Source organism: Achroia grisella, unplaced genomic scaffold (genome assembly GCF_030625045.1).
Source record: "Achroia grisella isolate CSIRO2021 unplaced genomic scaffold, CSIRO_AGI_Agris_v1 utg445, whole genome shotgun sequence".
Classification (NCBI taxonomy): domain Eukaryota; kingdom Metazoa; phylum Arthropoda; class Insecta; order Lepidoptera; family Pyralidae; genus Achroia; species Achroia grisella.
In genome coordinates, this window is record NW_026712860.1 from 1,378,713 (window position 1) to 1,395,181 (window position 16,469).

At 31.3% G+C, this 16,469-nt stretch overlaps 1 protein-coding gene across 2 annotated transcripts in view; it reads left to right on the forward strand.

Annotated features, from left to right (window-relative positions):
* Window positions 1-16,469, forward strand: part of LOC131845026 (RNA/RNP complex-1-interacting phosphatase homolog) — a 67,557-nt gene that overhangs the window by 33,077 nt on the left and 18,011 nt on the right. For both annotated transcript variants that reach the window (XM_059194044.1, XM_059194045.1), the window contains exons 3-5: window positions 4,044-4,078; window positions 4,858-4,945; window positions 8,381-8,460. In XM_059194044.1, coding sequence (XP_059050027.1) covers window positions 4,044-4,078; window positions 4,858-4,945; window positions 8,381-8,460 — 203 coding nt within the window. The remainder of the gene's footprint in view (window positions 1-4,043; window positions 4,079-4,857; window positions 4,946-8,380; window positions 8,461-16,469) is intronic.

Sequence of the window (16,469 nt, forward strand, 5' to 3'; positions counted from 1 at the left end):
GCATCCCGATAATATTCGTGAGACATAGGAAAAGTCTTCACTACAGCCAATGCATCGCCGCTCAGAGAAGATATCAAATAATGAAACTTTTCGGTATCCGAAAGAGAAGTAGAATTATGTATCAATGCGTTATATGTATCAATATACTCGGGAAATAATTTAATATTGCCCGAGTAATTCGGGAGGATGAGTTTAGGTAAACGAATATTTGATGATGAGCCTTTTGGGATATGGGACGAGTCATTTTTAGTTAAAGAACGATGTATTGACAACACCTGAAAATATATATCATCAAAAGATTCTTGTATTTCGTTATCATCGATTTCCTCGTCATCCAATAAACGAATAATTACAAAATGAGCGTCTTCGAAGTTTGATGCGATTTGTTTAACTTCCTGATGATATGATAAAAACAAATCAAGCTGAGAATTATCACTTAAAGCCAATTTACCGATTTCCAACGCCTTAGACAACCGTTTATAAGCAATAGTCCGTTTTCTGCGCAATGACGCTAAGTCCTGTACAGTATAATCATTATCGATAGATTTCGATTTCGATTTTTTCAAAGTACCTACTTTACGAGAAGTGTGCTTCGTTAAAAGTGACATGATTATTTGTATTATATAAAAGAGTTAATTAATAAAAAAAAAAAAAAACACGATTTAATTAAACACGATAAAAAATTAAAAAAAAAAAAGATTTTTGAAGTCTCTGTCAACCCTAAAAATCTATTAGGCGTGAATTTAAAATTGTTATAATATCCCAAATAAAACAGTTAATTAATTTGTCCGCTCCGAAATAAAATAAGCGTGATATTATAATATTAATTATAATTAGTTAGCGCCTCGGTCTATCTCTAGAGTATGAGCGTGAATATAAAACGATAAATAATAATTGTAAGATATACTCATACGAAATGATAAGTAAAAAAAAGAAATTAAATACGATAAATTGTTAGATGAATAATAGAACAAATACCGGTTTTCGAGCTCACACAGCTTTGAAGGTAGGGTGAAGATAGGATAGGTATCGATTAGAAAATAAACACAAATTAATTATCTATTTGTGTAAACACAAAGAACACGGTTTATACCTAACCTGTGCGGTAGTATAAACGAGCGTATAAATTGATCACAGGATATTTATATCGATATATATATTTACTTTTATAGCGATTATATGCCTGTAAGATTAAAACCTACACTTTAACCAGAAAATACCACAACAACCCGAATAGGCGGAATGTCCCGGGTTTCGGCACCAGAAAGATGTAGCATTCGCACCAATCCGAAATAGCGGTGGCTTTATGCTACATAGGGACTATTACGTATACGAATAAATCGATGTTCTAAAAACTCGTTGACAATAGCAAATATAATGCACACACGTACCTTGTTCTGCTAATGCCTTCGATGAACATCCACCTTCGGTAGATCCGGTCTTTGAAGACGTGAGGTGAGGTTGAATGCAGAGATAATTTTCGAAACGATAGACATACACTCGCGCCGTAGTCACAGATACAACTGGGCGTGGTGCATGGCAGCTTGTACGACTGCTATTGCTATGCGTTGCGAGTAATAAACATCGATATTGAGGGTATATATAAAAAAAAACTAACGATAAAATTAATCTAGAAAGTTCGCGACGAAACATATATATATATATCGCTTGCAATGTTATTACAAGAACGTTAATTTGTAGTCTGTAGATGGTGTGTGGTAATACTGTTTGTTCATATGAAATCGCAGAATTTTATCACTAATTAGTCAAATATGTATATATAGCAATAATAAAATCAATTATTAGTACAATAAACTTCAAAGTTGCTTAATAATAGTTCTTTCATAATTTTCATTATTGTTATCACAGCAAAGTAGCAATCAGGTCAAATTGAATTTATTTTCTTTAGTTTCTCATAAAGGTTGTGTGCTACCGCACTTTTTACACTGATATTGGCGGTTTCAATATACTTCTTTGTCTTGGCATTTTATTTGTTCCGCTGCTTTAAGGTTAATTGAAAATCGCGGCAAAGGTCCCAGATCACACGATTGTTTAAATTTACTCAGGCTTTTGTAGTAATTTATTTTTGTGTTATTTATTGACTTGTTTTTGTGGTATTTACAAAAAAAAGCAATGTTTGATCTTGATCACACATATTATATTTTTTTGTATTTTAAAAAACATTCCAAATGATGTGTTATACTCCACTTGTATTACTTAAGTACCTGTTTAAAAATTACGTCGAATATATTTACGATCACTTTGGATATCATAAAATGTCAGATTCAAACGGGAATAGTAATAGCGGTTCTAACTACAGAACCAAGTACAACTTAGTTTAAGATTCATACAGACCATAGTTAGCTAGAAAATATGTTTTTTCTTTAGTCTACGCAGGCCGACTTAAAAATAATGCGTCTTATGTACTATCATGCTTTTATATGATATGGTAATTAACAGGCTTTTATTTCGAATGCAAGCTTGTTATGCGATGAATTTATTGCGCCGATTCTGAGTACCTCCTATGAAGATAAAAAAACATCGGTATTCGGTATTAAAATTGGGCAACTTTCCATTTTACTGTTTAATTTTAATCGATTATATGAAATGTTAATCAAAGGCATGTCAAGTAGCAATATCCAAAATTTATGCACATTTCTCGGTACTATAAGTGTATGAATTTATTTAAATCGCCTCATATTTTAGTGAGGCCACCGAAGAATCGAAATTGAAAATTAACCCCATTTAGACACACCGCCTGGCGCTCCATAATCTTTTTCATCTTTTTACATCTTGTCAACACCGTCGATAAATTATGACCAATCTAACAACCTATTATTATGAGACCTGACATTTTATTTAAGGTGATTTTGGGGTAAAATTGATTTTTTCCCATAATTTTAGCCTGCGGTGAAACAAAGATGGGTTTTTCGAGATTTATGTCGAGAGAATTTCGGGACTATATGTGGTTATTTTAAATTCAAATGACTTATCAATAATTTTTGTGTAAATTGAAAAAACCGAATGCTGAATGCATTCGTTTTTGTGAGTCCAAAACGTGAATAGTCTTGATTTTGAAAAAACAAAAGAGTTTTTATTCGTTTGTACCTATTTATATTGTATGTGATTGTTGTCTTTGTCAATCACATGCTCAACAAATGTATCATTCTTTTTTAAATATATGTTATCAATTTATAAAAAAACATTAATTTTCTCTGGATTAATACTTCAATTATGAGGGACTTCTAATATTAAAATCTATGCTTCGTATATGTGTCCAAACTTGATCCCGTCAGGTGGCCCTCTTCACTGAAGTTCAATGACACCGGTCAGGTAGGGCTACTAATGATTGATCTGCCCCCTTATCACCACAGCGTCGCCCAAGTGCGGCTTTCTCAAAGTAGACCACGGCCATTGTCTGTAACTTTGCCTGTAAGTTTGCGTTAATGGCTCTATTAACTAAACTATTACTCTATTAACTACGTCCTAAGCTTCCGACACAAAATTTAAAATTGTACGTCTTCTTTACCAAATATTCTGATTATGACACAACTGGCACAATAGGCAATATGATGTAGCAGAGGTCATTCAGAGCTAAGTAAATTAAACTAAATCTCTATAGAAATCTAACTATAACTTCGTGAAATTAACAATATATTACGTTTTTCAAACTTTCATTAAAATAGCTAGTTACGTACACAACGTTAAATATTACTTCTTTTCATTTGATGGTCCTTAAAAGGTATCTCAGTGCATGAAAATGTATATTACTGGGGTTTGGAAATAGCTTTTACTAGTAACATTACATTTTTTAATAATCTTTAAAACTCCAAGAAGCATGATTATAATCATATTTTATATAATATAAAAAAAATAAGTAAAGACAATCGATTCAGTTACATAATTATATATAAGTTATTTGATCATAAATATTATTATATCTTTTTATTCCGTGTAAATAATTTGTTTCATATTATAATTATTTGTATTAACCGTAGATAATATAATATGTATTAACTTATTATGCGTTTTATTTGTTACAGAATGTTCAGCAAGGCAACAATGAAATTAATTACATGTAAGCATTTTTATTGACCGTTTCTACTAATACATATTGCATACTTTTCATGGATGAATATGAAATTTTACATTACCTGTGCTAACTATATTCAAACTCTATTCATTGCCTGATGGTGCCTCGTTTGCAGGCGGAATACGCGTCGCAATATGGTTGTAGATCTAATAGTCAGAATTTGATCTAATTTTTGTGGTCTCACATCTAGGAATGATAGCGGAATTAAACAAAATGATATAAATCCACTAAGTAATTATGGCACAATTTTATTTCTATATCACAATATCGTCCAATATAATTCTTGTGCAAAAGAATGCGAGGATATATAGATTACATTAGTTTCTACGTTGTAAGGCTCAGACGGACAGACACGATGCAAATTGAAAAACTGACAGTGCTGTTTTTAACCTTTGATTCCTGTTGTCGTAATGATGATATGATAATTGAAAAAGTTTAATTTGACATTCGTTTATGTATGGGCTTAATTTTTTTTTGAAGTATTTCACATTTGCATATATATTTATACTACATCTTCAATTAGTACCTATCACAAGGTTGCAATTTTTGTCTCTCTGATCCTCTGCATGTTTCAAAACGACGCAATGTATTTTTACAGTTTTCACTGACTTAGATACTTTCTTCCAGTTTCAAGTTTATATTTATAATACATGCATATGACCTAAATCTGTGCGAAAGAAGGGTGGATAGGTGATATTCGATTACTGTATATTAATAATATGTATTTGTATTCTGTATCTATTTATTCAATATGTTTTTTCCAGATGGGATATACCGACTTTACTACGGGACGTACCTAAGTTGGGAGCTGTTATAGATCTAACAAATACAGCCAGATACTACAATCCAAGGGTGCGTGTAAAAAATATATTGTCAATTTTCAGAACTTATCAATGTAACGGAATAATAATTCTGTATATTACTCGATATATTAAAATAAATGATATCGACAATTCTTTTAACAAATAGGTGAAGTTTGCTCCTATAAATGTTCGAATTGTAGTTTTTTATATAGGTACTTATGGGAATCTTTTGTATAAGTGTTGTAAATTAATTTATTGTGTAAACAGACATAAAAAGGTCTCTTTTAAAAAAATAGGTCAAGTGCTTATTTTATGCTATTTTTTTGTATGTGTGCCACCATGGTACAAGAAATAGTATCCTAGAGTCTGGGGAACCAAGATTTGGGGAACGAAACCTGGGGTTGCCCCCCAGGCTACGTTCAAAAAGGAACTAACTTGATTAACACTGATGCATTTAAAAATTTCCAAATCTATACTAACTAAACATTGCTACATTGACAATACTGATGAAGACGAAGAATTCGCTATTATTATGTACTTATCTACATCCTTTGTAGTTTGCACAGATAAATCATAAGAACTCTTATGGTTTAAGACCGGTATGCTCTTAGTATTAATATTTATTTCTGCTAAAGTCTTTCTAACATTGTAAATGTTTTCTTTCTATCCCAATATATCTAGAGTTACTTTCACACGCGACTCCTAGTCGCGACATACGTACTAGACTCATAAACATTCCTTAGAGGCTTGTTACTAATAATGAAAAATAATATTTACTTGTGTGTATATATTGTAATAAACAAGTGGCAGTGTCGCCAGCATTTAAATTTATATCCCGTCGAAGTGATTTTTAGAAGTCTTGAAAGATTTGTACATCGTTTTTAAATATATTATTTAGAATTAGTATATATTTAAAAGTTCTAGTTCTATGTCAATATAAGATAAAATGTTTTGAATTTGTATTTTGATAAATAGCACACACACTAATTTCACAGTTAATTTATTTAAAAATGAATTGAAATAAAATTAGTGCATATAAATTACATTCAGTAATAATATATAGTCATACTTACATACCCTAGAAACTATTTAACCCCTACATTTTGAGTAAACACTACTCAATTGGCAACACTAACTTGCTTAGCCTCAGAGTTACGACTTGGGATATCGTCTGTAGGATGCTGGGTTGGTGCGGCGCTTTAGAATACTTGGAAGCAATAAAATTATGTTCAGTTTTACGATTGAAAGTCACATTTTCCACTACAATCCATTGTTCGTACTTATGTCTGATTACCTTGCAGTCATCTTCCAGCGTAATCCGTAAATGCGTTTTTTCATAGGGCAGTCGGGTTACACGAAGCGTGTAAAATATATGGCTTTATGCCATATGTTAATTATTTATCTTAATTATATAATGTATAGTAATAGTGTACGAAGCAGACATTAGGATATATGCATGTCTACGAAACATCATTTTGTGTACACAGAAGTTTGTAAGTACTCGCCTGTCATAGTTATTGTCAGTGAAAAGGGATTAAAATGAATCATAATTTAAATACGAAGAGCTTTCTTCAATATAGCTTGTGTCAGCTCCACGAGGGATACAATATAATAATTTCATATTTAAGTGACTAACGTTTAGAATTAGGCGGATGTCTAAATGTTATCTTCTTTGCATCCACACCTGTTGTAATATCGAGCACGTGTCATTTCAATGCTATACAAAAAATGTCGAACCGATATATTGAATCGATGAATATCTAGGTAGTTCGATTAATTACTCGATGGAAACTTGTATGAATACAAGTTTCCATCGTGGAAGTATGTATTTTTCTATGTATATTATACATCTGTTTATAAAATCAGTATTTAATTTCATTGAATGGACTAGATGGTAGTCTGAATTTTCCTATTACATTGTTTATATAAAAATATTCATACATCAACTTTGTATATCAATAAATGAGATATACAAAGTTGATTAAATGCAAATGATGTTCAAATTTGAATCGCGAACTTACTATTCTATTATAGTAATATGATATTCTTTAAATTGTTTATTGCTTGGTCACTGAATAATTTATTTACGCTGGCGCCACAATATATTTTTTAGAATAGGTAAATTAATCGATACCTCTATTGTAACAGTCGTATCTTTATACATTATATTTTTAACTAATCGGCATATAATTTATTATATTAAAACAATAGTGGAAAATCCTGTATTATAATTTACATTTCATTATAAATCAATATTTTTATTCTAACACACATACATTTATAGTTTTTTTTAGGTTAAAGGTTGAATAGAGATCATAGTTTTCAAAGTAAGGTAAAGCGATCGGGTCAAATACGGATAAACAAATATTTTTTTTATTGTATTTTATATTTATATTATAATAGGTAATTTTCTTTTCTTTCTTGCTTTTGTAGATTGGCGTCTGCGTCAGGTTTAGCAATATTGTTAAATAAGAGTAGGCATATAGAAACTTGATATGTCAGTATTTTTCTATAAACTAATAGATATTGCACTCAGTAAAACGTAATAGATCTATACATTTCATACTTACACTTCGAAAGGTCGTGACCGTGCCTTTTAAAGTGTAAGTATGAAATGTATAGATCTGAATTAAATTATATCATTCTCTGATCCAGGCGCTATAATTAACCGTTAATAGTCAAATGAATTCCCTAAGTTGATTCCTAATTATGACGCTTGTCGTCATTTCTTCTAAATTAAATGAATGCACTTTGCAATTTAATAATGCAATTTATTTATAAATTCTAAAATGTATGTATTATAGAATTTTTCTTATTCTATATTCTTTAAGTGAACGGTACGGCCGTATGTACAAGCTTAATGAAAGCTGTTGAATAATAATGTTTAAGTTAATTAAAATGTTAAATAACCCGAACAAATGTATCGGATCAATTATCCGACTATCTTATTTCGTCATTTCATGTTTCGGCTATAATCTTATTCGAAGTTGTCATCCAATGACACAGGGATCATCACCAAATTATATCATTCGTTTCAACTCTTTCACGCTCTACTTACAGTATATAATCTCAAATACATTTGAATAATTATAATCATTTAAACCTGTTTCGATATAGTCATAGAGATAATTAAAGTACCTCGTAACTATTGTAATTTTGTAATAACTTCATAATAAAAACGCTTATTCGATTTGTGACTGTCGATTTAAAAAAAATCATTGATACGTCTGATGTACGTGATATTTTAGATGTGTAATCAAATATTATTTATTATAAAGTTATCTTCTAACTTATAATTCTTAAAAACACCATACCTGCATACAAAGATTTAGGTCGCCGACCAAGGAATTCTATTATACATCTACAGAAAAGTACGTTTGTCATTTCATATTTAATGTTGTCTTTGTCCCCGACATGTACAAAGTTTAGAAGTATCGTAAATACGAAGTGCTCATTCGAATAATGACTGGTTGCTTTGTTATAGGATCTACAAGAGGCTGGAGTTCTACACAAGAAAATTTTAATGCCGGGCCGCGTTATACCTCCTGAGAACAAAGTGATAGAGTAAGTCCATCTACCAGGCACGTTTTACATGCGATTAATCGCCCTCTCATGTGAATCGTCTTCACGACGCTTAGCTCGCCCAAGTAGAAGATCTGTCGGTGTATATATAATAGCTATTTTCGAGTTGCACATCATAAGATGAGTTTCGTGTGAGGTTTGCCTTATTTATAGTACTCTATGTCCACATGATACGTATATAACGTTGTCTGTTTTGTCATAGACCATTATTGTCCGTAAGAAAATAAATCCATGAGACTTGTTTAATTTGTCCTTTTAGTATGACATATGTTGTCTATGTACATAGTATCAAATCTATTAATGACGTGCATCATATAATCAAGTGTGCTATGGTTTTACTTATGTTATTCGTATACTGTACTCCACAAATCAAAAACAATGTAACTATCTATCAAAGCAGCGACTGCTCGTGTTATCGTTTTGCATTCGCGATGGATTTTAATTTGAAGCGTCGAATTGGCGCCATTCGTAGGCCGAATATGGGTAATGTTATAAATCTTGAAGCGATGGCGTGGGTGGTTCGGCGGCGGCCTCAGGGCCGCGCTCCGGTACCCATAGGCTCTTAGTTAACGATACGGGTTTCAGTCGAAATTATGTCCGGTAGAACAACCGGAATGTTTTATGCGAGAAGTATGTAGATACAGAACGATATTGTATTAAATCATGGAGATTCGAGCGGTATAGTGGCTAAATAAAAGGTCGAATAATGTCCTACTGGTAGTTTCGTTGATTTGCCGGCTTCAAAATAGTGTTAGAACCGTCAGATGGACAAGTGGCCGTATAGTAGTACTCTCTGATTCAATTGAACTCGGCGTTTCTGTTCGGCGTCTGCGCCCACGCATGATGGCTTTCGGAATTTGAAAGGCATTTGTCGCTGCTCGATGCGTGTCGACTGGCGTGTAACAGTTGTCTCTGTAACTAAAACAGACTAACACTTTATTAAGTCATAAAATTTTACACTATAAAAAGGTAATATTACTCTTAGATATTACGAATATGTAATTCCATTGCTATGTCTTTGTATAAACTCGTAACTCTATTTAAAATATGCTTATGATGAAATTACTATATTTGTCTTAAATGTATAGTGGTTATTTTTATTATCAGTTAGATCATTGAAAGCAACTAATGATTATACAATGTTGATTAAATTAGAATTGGTACGGTAAGTTTTTTACTTTTAATCATAGACGTAGATAGTAGAAGCGTATCACATTGCTTATTAGTTACAAAGATTGTAAAATGATTATAGTAGACTGAGAGCTAACTAAAAGATTATCTCTGTCATTTGTCTGGTCTTTTGTTAAGCGCTGCGCCCCGTCGTCGTCTGTCTTCGCCATAAATAACTATCGGCATTTCTGAGATTGTTCGCCCCTGTTATCTCGCAGCGGGCTCGCATCTGTTTGTCAGTTATGGTTAGACAAATGTACCACCCGTAAAACTACTTAGACCTCGAGAACTTAATGACAGTGCTATATGTTTAGTAAGTTATTTGTTCAAAATTTTTTTTTTGCTTTTTGTGTTGTATTAATAAGTTATCTATGTAGTGCGATTAATTATATAATTCAGTAGTCATTGACTTCATGATTTGAGCGTGTTAGTGAGGCGGGAAAAGGGCGTTGGCATAGCAATAGGAAGTTTATTGCCGACATTATTGTACTCACAGGATGAAATTGATTTTTAACCAAGTTAACACACACATTAGATTTTTTATACAAAGGTTAATTAAAAGTAGTTCGTATAAATTAGAGGATGTCATAATTAATATAAACACTGTTAATGAAAATTATAAATGTGAATTATTACAGGTAATGTACTCTACTCTCTAATCTACGTTCTTTACTAATTTAAGTAAATAATTCTAACAGATATTGTTAGAATTATTTACTTAAATTAGTAAAGAACGTAGTTACCCGCATATCCACAGAAGTTTTAACTGTGGCATGTTCTTATAAAAAGGCTCCTAAAAAGGGGTGACTATCGTTACTGTAGATGTTATAAGGTCATTGTTCAAATTAAATTTTATATGGAGGACATTTATTTGAAGGTCCTTAATTCATATTTATTCATCTGAGGATGTATAGATCTGCTATTTTTAATATACTATAATATTAATAAATTTATTATTGTTATTATTATACTTATGTATTGTTAGATGTTTAAAGGGCATAAATCGACACAATTTCAAGTAAAAACATCTATTTTATTTACATGATATCATCTCTTTTTCCGAATGTATATTTTTTTTATTTTCATTATCCAAGAATAATATAAATACATTCATAGAATATTATATGCCAAAAGCTGTAATAATGTCAATAATTTGTACTGTATACTTGCGGCGTCGTTGTTTTAGTGGGTTAACATCAACTTCTGATGATCCTGGGTTCGATTTCTTACACGTTGCAGGCGTTTGTTTTTATGAGCATTGTTTGTATTGATCAGGGTGTGTTTAATGTATGCTATGTATGTATGTATTTACAAAAATTAACATGTATGTCAGTTATTCGGTACCCATAATACAAGCTTAAAAGCTAAGCTTAGTTTGCGAGTAGATAGCGAATTGTTTAGGGTTTTTATTATTATTATACTGATTTCACAAATGGCATTTTACTCCTTATCTCTCGTTTTCAATACCTTCACATCTACTCTACGCACTGCACTTACGGTATCAACATTATGTCAAAACAAACTAAAAATATCTGAAATAGTTTATTGTTGAACAGTTAAAAGGTATCACAAATCCACAACGCTGACCTTTCAGAGCGAGATGAAGATCAGACGCGCGCCAGTAAATGATGTTCGCGTGCCTCTTCCATCCCCTCATTTATCACGGCTGTATTTTTACTTGTTTTCCATGTCGTATGTCCACAATCATGTCGTCATTACAAACCACAACGAGCTCGTGTACGTTCCCTCTCTATAAATTGTGATCGCCGCCGGAGGTCAGGATTGTCCGATTAATAGATTTTTACTGTTCAATCCCTAAAGAGACTTTTATTGTAGCATGTTTGTTTTGTTGGATACAATTTTATTTGCCGGTTGTTTTGAGAGTGCTCACATGCTTCATCGATTCTTTGTTGCGATAATACTTTCATATGTCGTAAATTATAATAATAGTGTATAAAAGTTATTAAAGATATTCACTATTTGTTTGAAAACACAAATAGACTACAATAATATATATTATAGTAAAACTTAATTTGATAGATGTAATAAAACTTGTAGGTACAATTAAATTTTTGTTATGTTGTAAAAATGAATGAAATGACAAAAGCGTGTTGAAAGACACTACCTTCCCTCTGCCTATAGATCATTGTGGCCATGTACATGATTTAATAAAAATATTTATCATTATTTGACGATATGTCAAAAATATTGGGCCATAGGATGCAATCCAATAATATTTTGATATTGTTAATTGACTTGGTAATTTTGCAGTATATAAAATTTTTCAATAAGAAGTGATGATGAATACACGATTAAAATTAAGGAATTAAGAACATTTGTGTTAAACAAAAACCTTTGATAAATATCTAAGTATTGTTTAGTGGTCAAATATTTATGATACTGATACCCTTGGATGGTACTTTATCGTTGACAACAACTTGAAGGCTCTGACGTCACACTCCTACTTGTAGCAATTAGGCCGTCCCGTTCAAAGTCAAAACAACATTTTTTTAGGTTTTCCCGGCGTCTAAACACTGAGTGAACCACCTAAAAATAATAAATGACTTAATACAATGTCAAATTATCTCGATATAACTCTCAATCATGCGCTAATATAATCACAAACAAAAAAATTTAGAAAAAAGCTCATACGCGGATTTGACAGGTCTACATGTTACGGAAACCGAAAAATCAATATTAGATTAACCGAGTATCCAACATCTATTTATTTCCAATCGACCAACGTAAACTATAAATTGTCAATATCAGTATCGATCAAAAGCTTTATCCATAACGCTTGGCGGTGGATTATAGCCAGATAGTTATAATTTTTATTGTTTAATAATAATATAAAAAATAACATAATTCGTTTTATTAAAAAAACATAATATAATTGATGTCTTTACTGGTGACTCCGTAAAATATACGAGTAGAATGTATTAAATTTTATAAAAAAGAAACAAAATATCGTCATTCTATGTTCTACGTTCTATTTTCAAAATGATGGATTTTATTTTTGAAATATTTAATGTTTGAGTAGGCAATTAGCAAAGCGTCGTAAACCTGTATGGGGTTACTTTTAGAAGTCAAGTTTCTCAAAATTATGGACTTAAAGAAAACTGAGACTAAGTTTAATACATACACATACAGTACATACATACGTAGGTAATGTATATTAATACCAATGTAATGTATTTTTACATTTAATATATTCTGATGCAGAATAATAAACAGTAAAAGTGATTAAAATAGGCTTATTCGTTATAATCCTAATATTGTTATGATTTCAAGCTAATAATACTCTAATTTACATCATTATACCGACACATGTATTTATGGTTAATGGCGTAGATTAGACAATTCTATTTTGGATGGTATGGACTAATATATCTTAGGTATGTGGTATAAAATAAATTCATTAAAATACATTTGACGCAACTAATTATTTACTCTTTATTACTCTTTGCAGAGTAGTAGTTATATTATTCCAAATATAATCCCGATGTATATTAGCTAAATTGAGTTATTATTTTTCCAGCGTTGTAGAAAGTCGTTTGCTCAGTTTTACAAATTACAGGATAAAATACATGATTATCTTGTTATCACATGCATAACATGATAACGTAATATCCGTGGTTCTTTTCATCAAAATACCTCGCCTATATACAGGCGAGGATTTTTCAGAATAATTGCTATTCTAAACATAAATTGAATAGTGACCCAACCGTGACTCATATTAGTTATAGTGGATATGGGATCAATAGAGGCCACATTTAGAACAAAGGTAACAGAAGGTGTTAAACTACTTCATCGGCGTTGTTTGTCTATCGAAAGGATAGTGTAAATCAGTACGATAGGACACTCTTAAGCGTGATAACAAACACATAAATACACCTACCATTGTCCAAACACTATCCAAACAACGTAAACTATCCTACCTATACCGTGACCGGATATTTTTCTCCAACTTTTAAGGGGTGATAAAATATTTGACGTTATATGGACCGGGGATATAACACTGGAGTGGTATCATAATTAATTATTCAGTGCAGTGAAATACATAGAGCTGTAATTATTTGTGTACGTAAAAGGAATCTAGGTTTTGATATCGTTAATTTGATAAATGCTGTGACGAGAAGCTAATGCTATACGCGTAATTAGTAAATGGGATCTTACCACGTTTTATTTTTATTTAATTTCCGATATTTCGGTACTGTTTCAACCGCCATGATCACTGGTAAACTGAAGAGCAGCGTTTACTAATTATACTTATAAATAATGACCACGTCAAACTTAAAACAGTATATAATGCTATACGCTTTCAGATACTGTATGCTTGTAATTTTTTTTTTTACAAGCGTACAGTATTTGACGCCATTGTTAAGTACATTTATGACGGCCTCGATGATCTATCGGTTTAGCACACCGCCTTACTTCCGATGGTCGTGGGTGCGATTCCTCGCACGGCACAAACATTTGTATTATGAAGTATGATTGTTTGTATCGGTCTTGGTATTTTTTATGTATAATATTTATGTATTTGTGAAAAAATATATCTATATATTTGTAACATTTAGGTATCTAGTATAACACAAGCTTTAGATAGTTTAACTTGGGTCTAGGAGGCGCTGTGTGAATTGTCCTAAGTTTAGTTGCAGGATTTACTTATTTTTGTTTGCTCCTAAATTCCTATATTCAAAATTGTCTTGTATAATACGTCTAGTATCACAGCTACAATATCAAAGAAAAGAAAATAATTCAAGTTGCAGAAACAATATTAAACCTTCGATAAATTGTATAAGTAATATTATCTCTTGGTGCCTACTGGAGAATAAAACAGATATAATATCAATATATCAATAAATATATTATTATAGAGATGTTATTTGATCATCAGTAATAACCCACTTTTATTATTGCAAAAGAAATATTTTCCATCTTAATAATCATAATAATGTCTAATATGTTATTTATGAAGTATCCTGTTTCAGATATAACCTTAATAATACGGAATCTATCGAATAGAAATAAATTGTTGGTCTCATATAATGGTTATAATAGCCATCTATTACTAGTTGTAATGTTTCATCTAATAGCTTGTATATACGTCGTCAAAGTTATAGTTTTCTTTCATTAAATCGGTATTAAATAACTTATTGGACCACACAGGCTCGTATAATTGAGACATTGAACAACTGTTCACGTACTTAGATATTATTATAGTACTATCATTAGAGTTACTTTTACTTATCAGTCGCAACGACTGCTTTCGAAATTTGATTGCTTACTTAATTAAAAGCAGTTACGAAAGCTCTAATTCATGAATGATTAGACCTCTTTGTAACATACCCGCATAATTACTCGCTTGCGGCAACGCGAGTTCCAATATTTTTAATACATGTTTAAACAGTCATGTGTCACGATTTCTTTATTGTAGAAAATGTTTTTTTTTGTTATACCACTGTGAAGGTAAACAATCATCTGGCTTGTCCAATGGTAAACATTGTTGGTTTCATTTTTAAGAACCCCGTACTGTATTTTTTTTTGAGGAAACCATGGCATTATTTTTTATTCAGGTGGGGTAGAAATCTTCTGAAAGGGCACAGTATAGACTATAAAGTTTTTAGATATAAGGTAAAGTTAGGCAGAGAAATCAGTATTAGATCGACTTTTTTTGTAGCGGCGGTTTTCCTCTATTTCACTTTCTTTGTATATTGATTTCATTTAAACATTTGTTATTACTAGATACATATGTATCTATATAAATAGCAACAACAGACATAAATAATCGCAAGACTGTGTATGTAGCTCACAAAAGTACTTTATTTATTATAATTCAATACCGTCCTTTAGATAAATTATTTCAGTTAACTACATATTATAATTACTAGAATACACTGTTTCAATTAAAAGTAATTCTATGAATAAGTCATGACTAGTCCGAAGGTAGGTGATATAGAGATCATGTCCTTAATTAGTTGGTACCATCAACAATAACATAGTTCGCGGAAAGAATTATTCAAATAAGTAGAGCTAATTAATCCTTTCTATGACTGTATATGGTCTGTAATTAATTACGTTATTCACGGTCGCAATCATCAAAGTATCGAGTAATCGGAATATAAAACTGTATGTGTCATTGGCGCCGGTTGCTAATGAATATGCGCATCCCACATAACTGACGAATAACTATTGTTGTAGTTTTTTATATGATTTGTAATAGTAAACATAAGTTGATGGCTCATTTAATGAAATAAATTCACAACTAACCATTCTTTACTGACATGATTCTCCTGGATGTTACGGAACGCGTTAAGCCCTGTGGTGAAAGTTTGCATGTATAGAATTTATGCCTTCGTATTTCGTACCAGCAAATTAATAACTACATCTTTATTACTCTTCAAACCTATACAATGTATATTGTGGAATAGTTACTTCAATTAAAAGAAAGAGCAAGTTTTGGTAGCCTAGTTAATCTATATGTATTTTTAAAAATCGTCATTAGAAAGATAAAATATTCGAAATGCACTTATGCTGTATGTTATGTATATAGCTTAGAACGAGCAAATTCCGGACGGTACGCTAGGTATGTGTGGTGTAACAGTTTAGAGAGAAATTGCTGTTATCGTTGATATTGTAGTATCATTTATTGTCTAGTTTACTTAGAAATGATCGTATTCAATTTTATTCCTACTCTGAGAACTATAATAATTATTCTCGGATACTGTATAAATGTACATACAGCATCTGAGAATAATTATTATAGTTAAATATGATTACAAAAACTTATATCTTAGTATTCTTATAGAGGGAATACATAC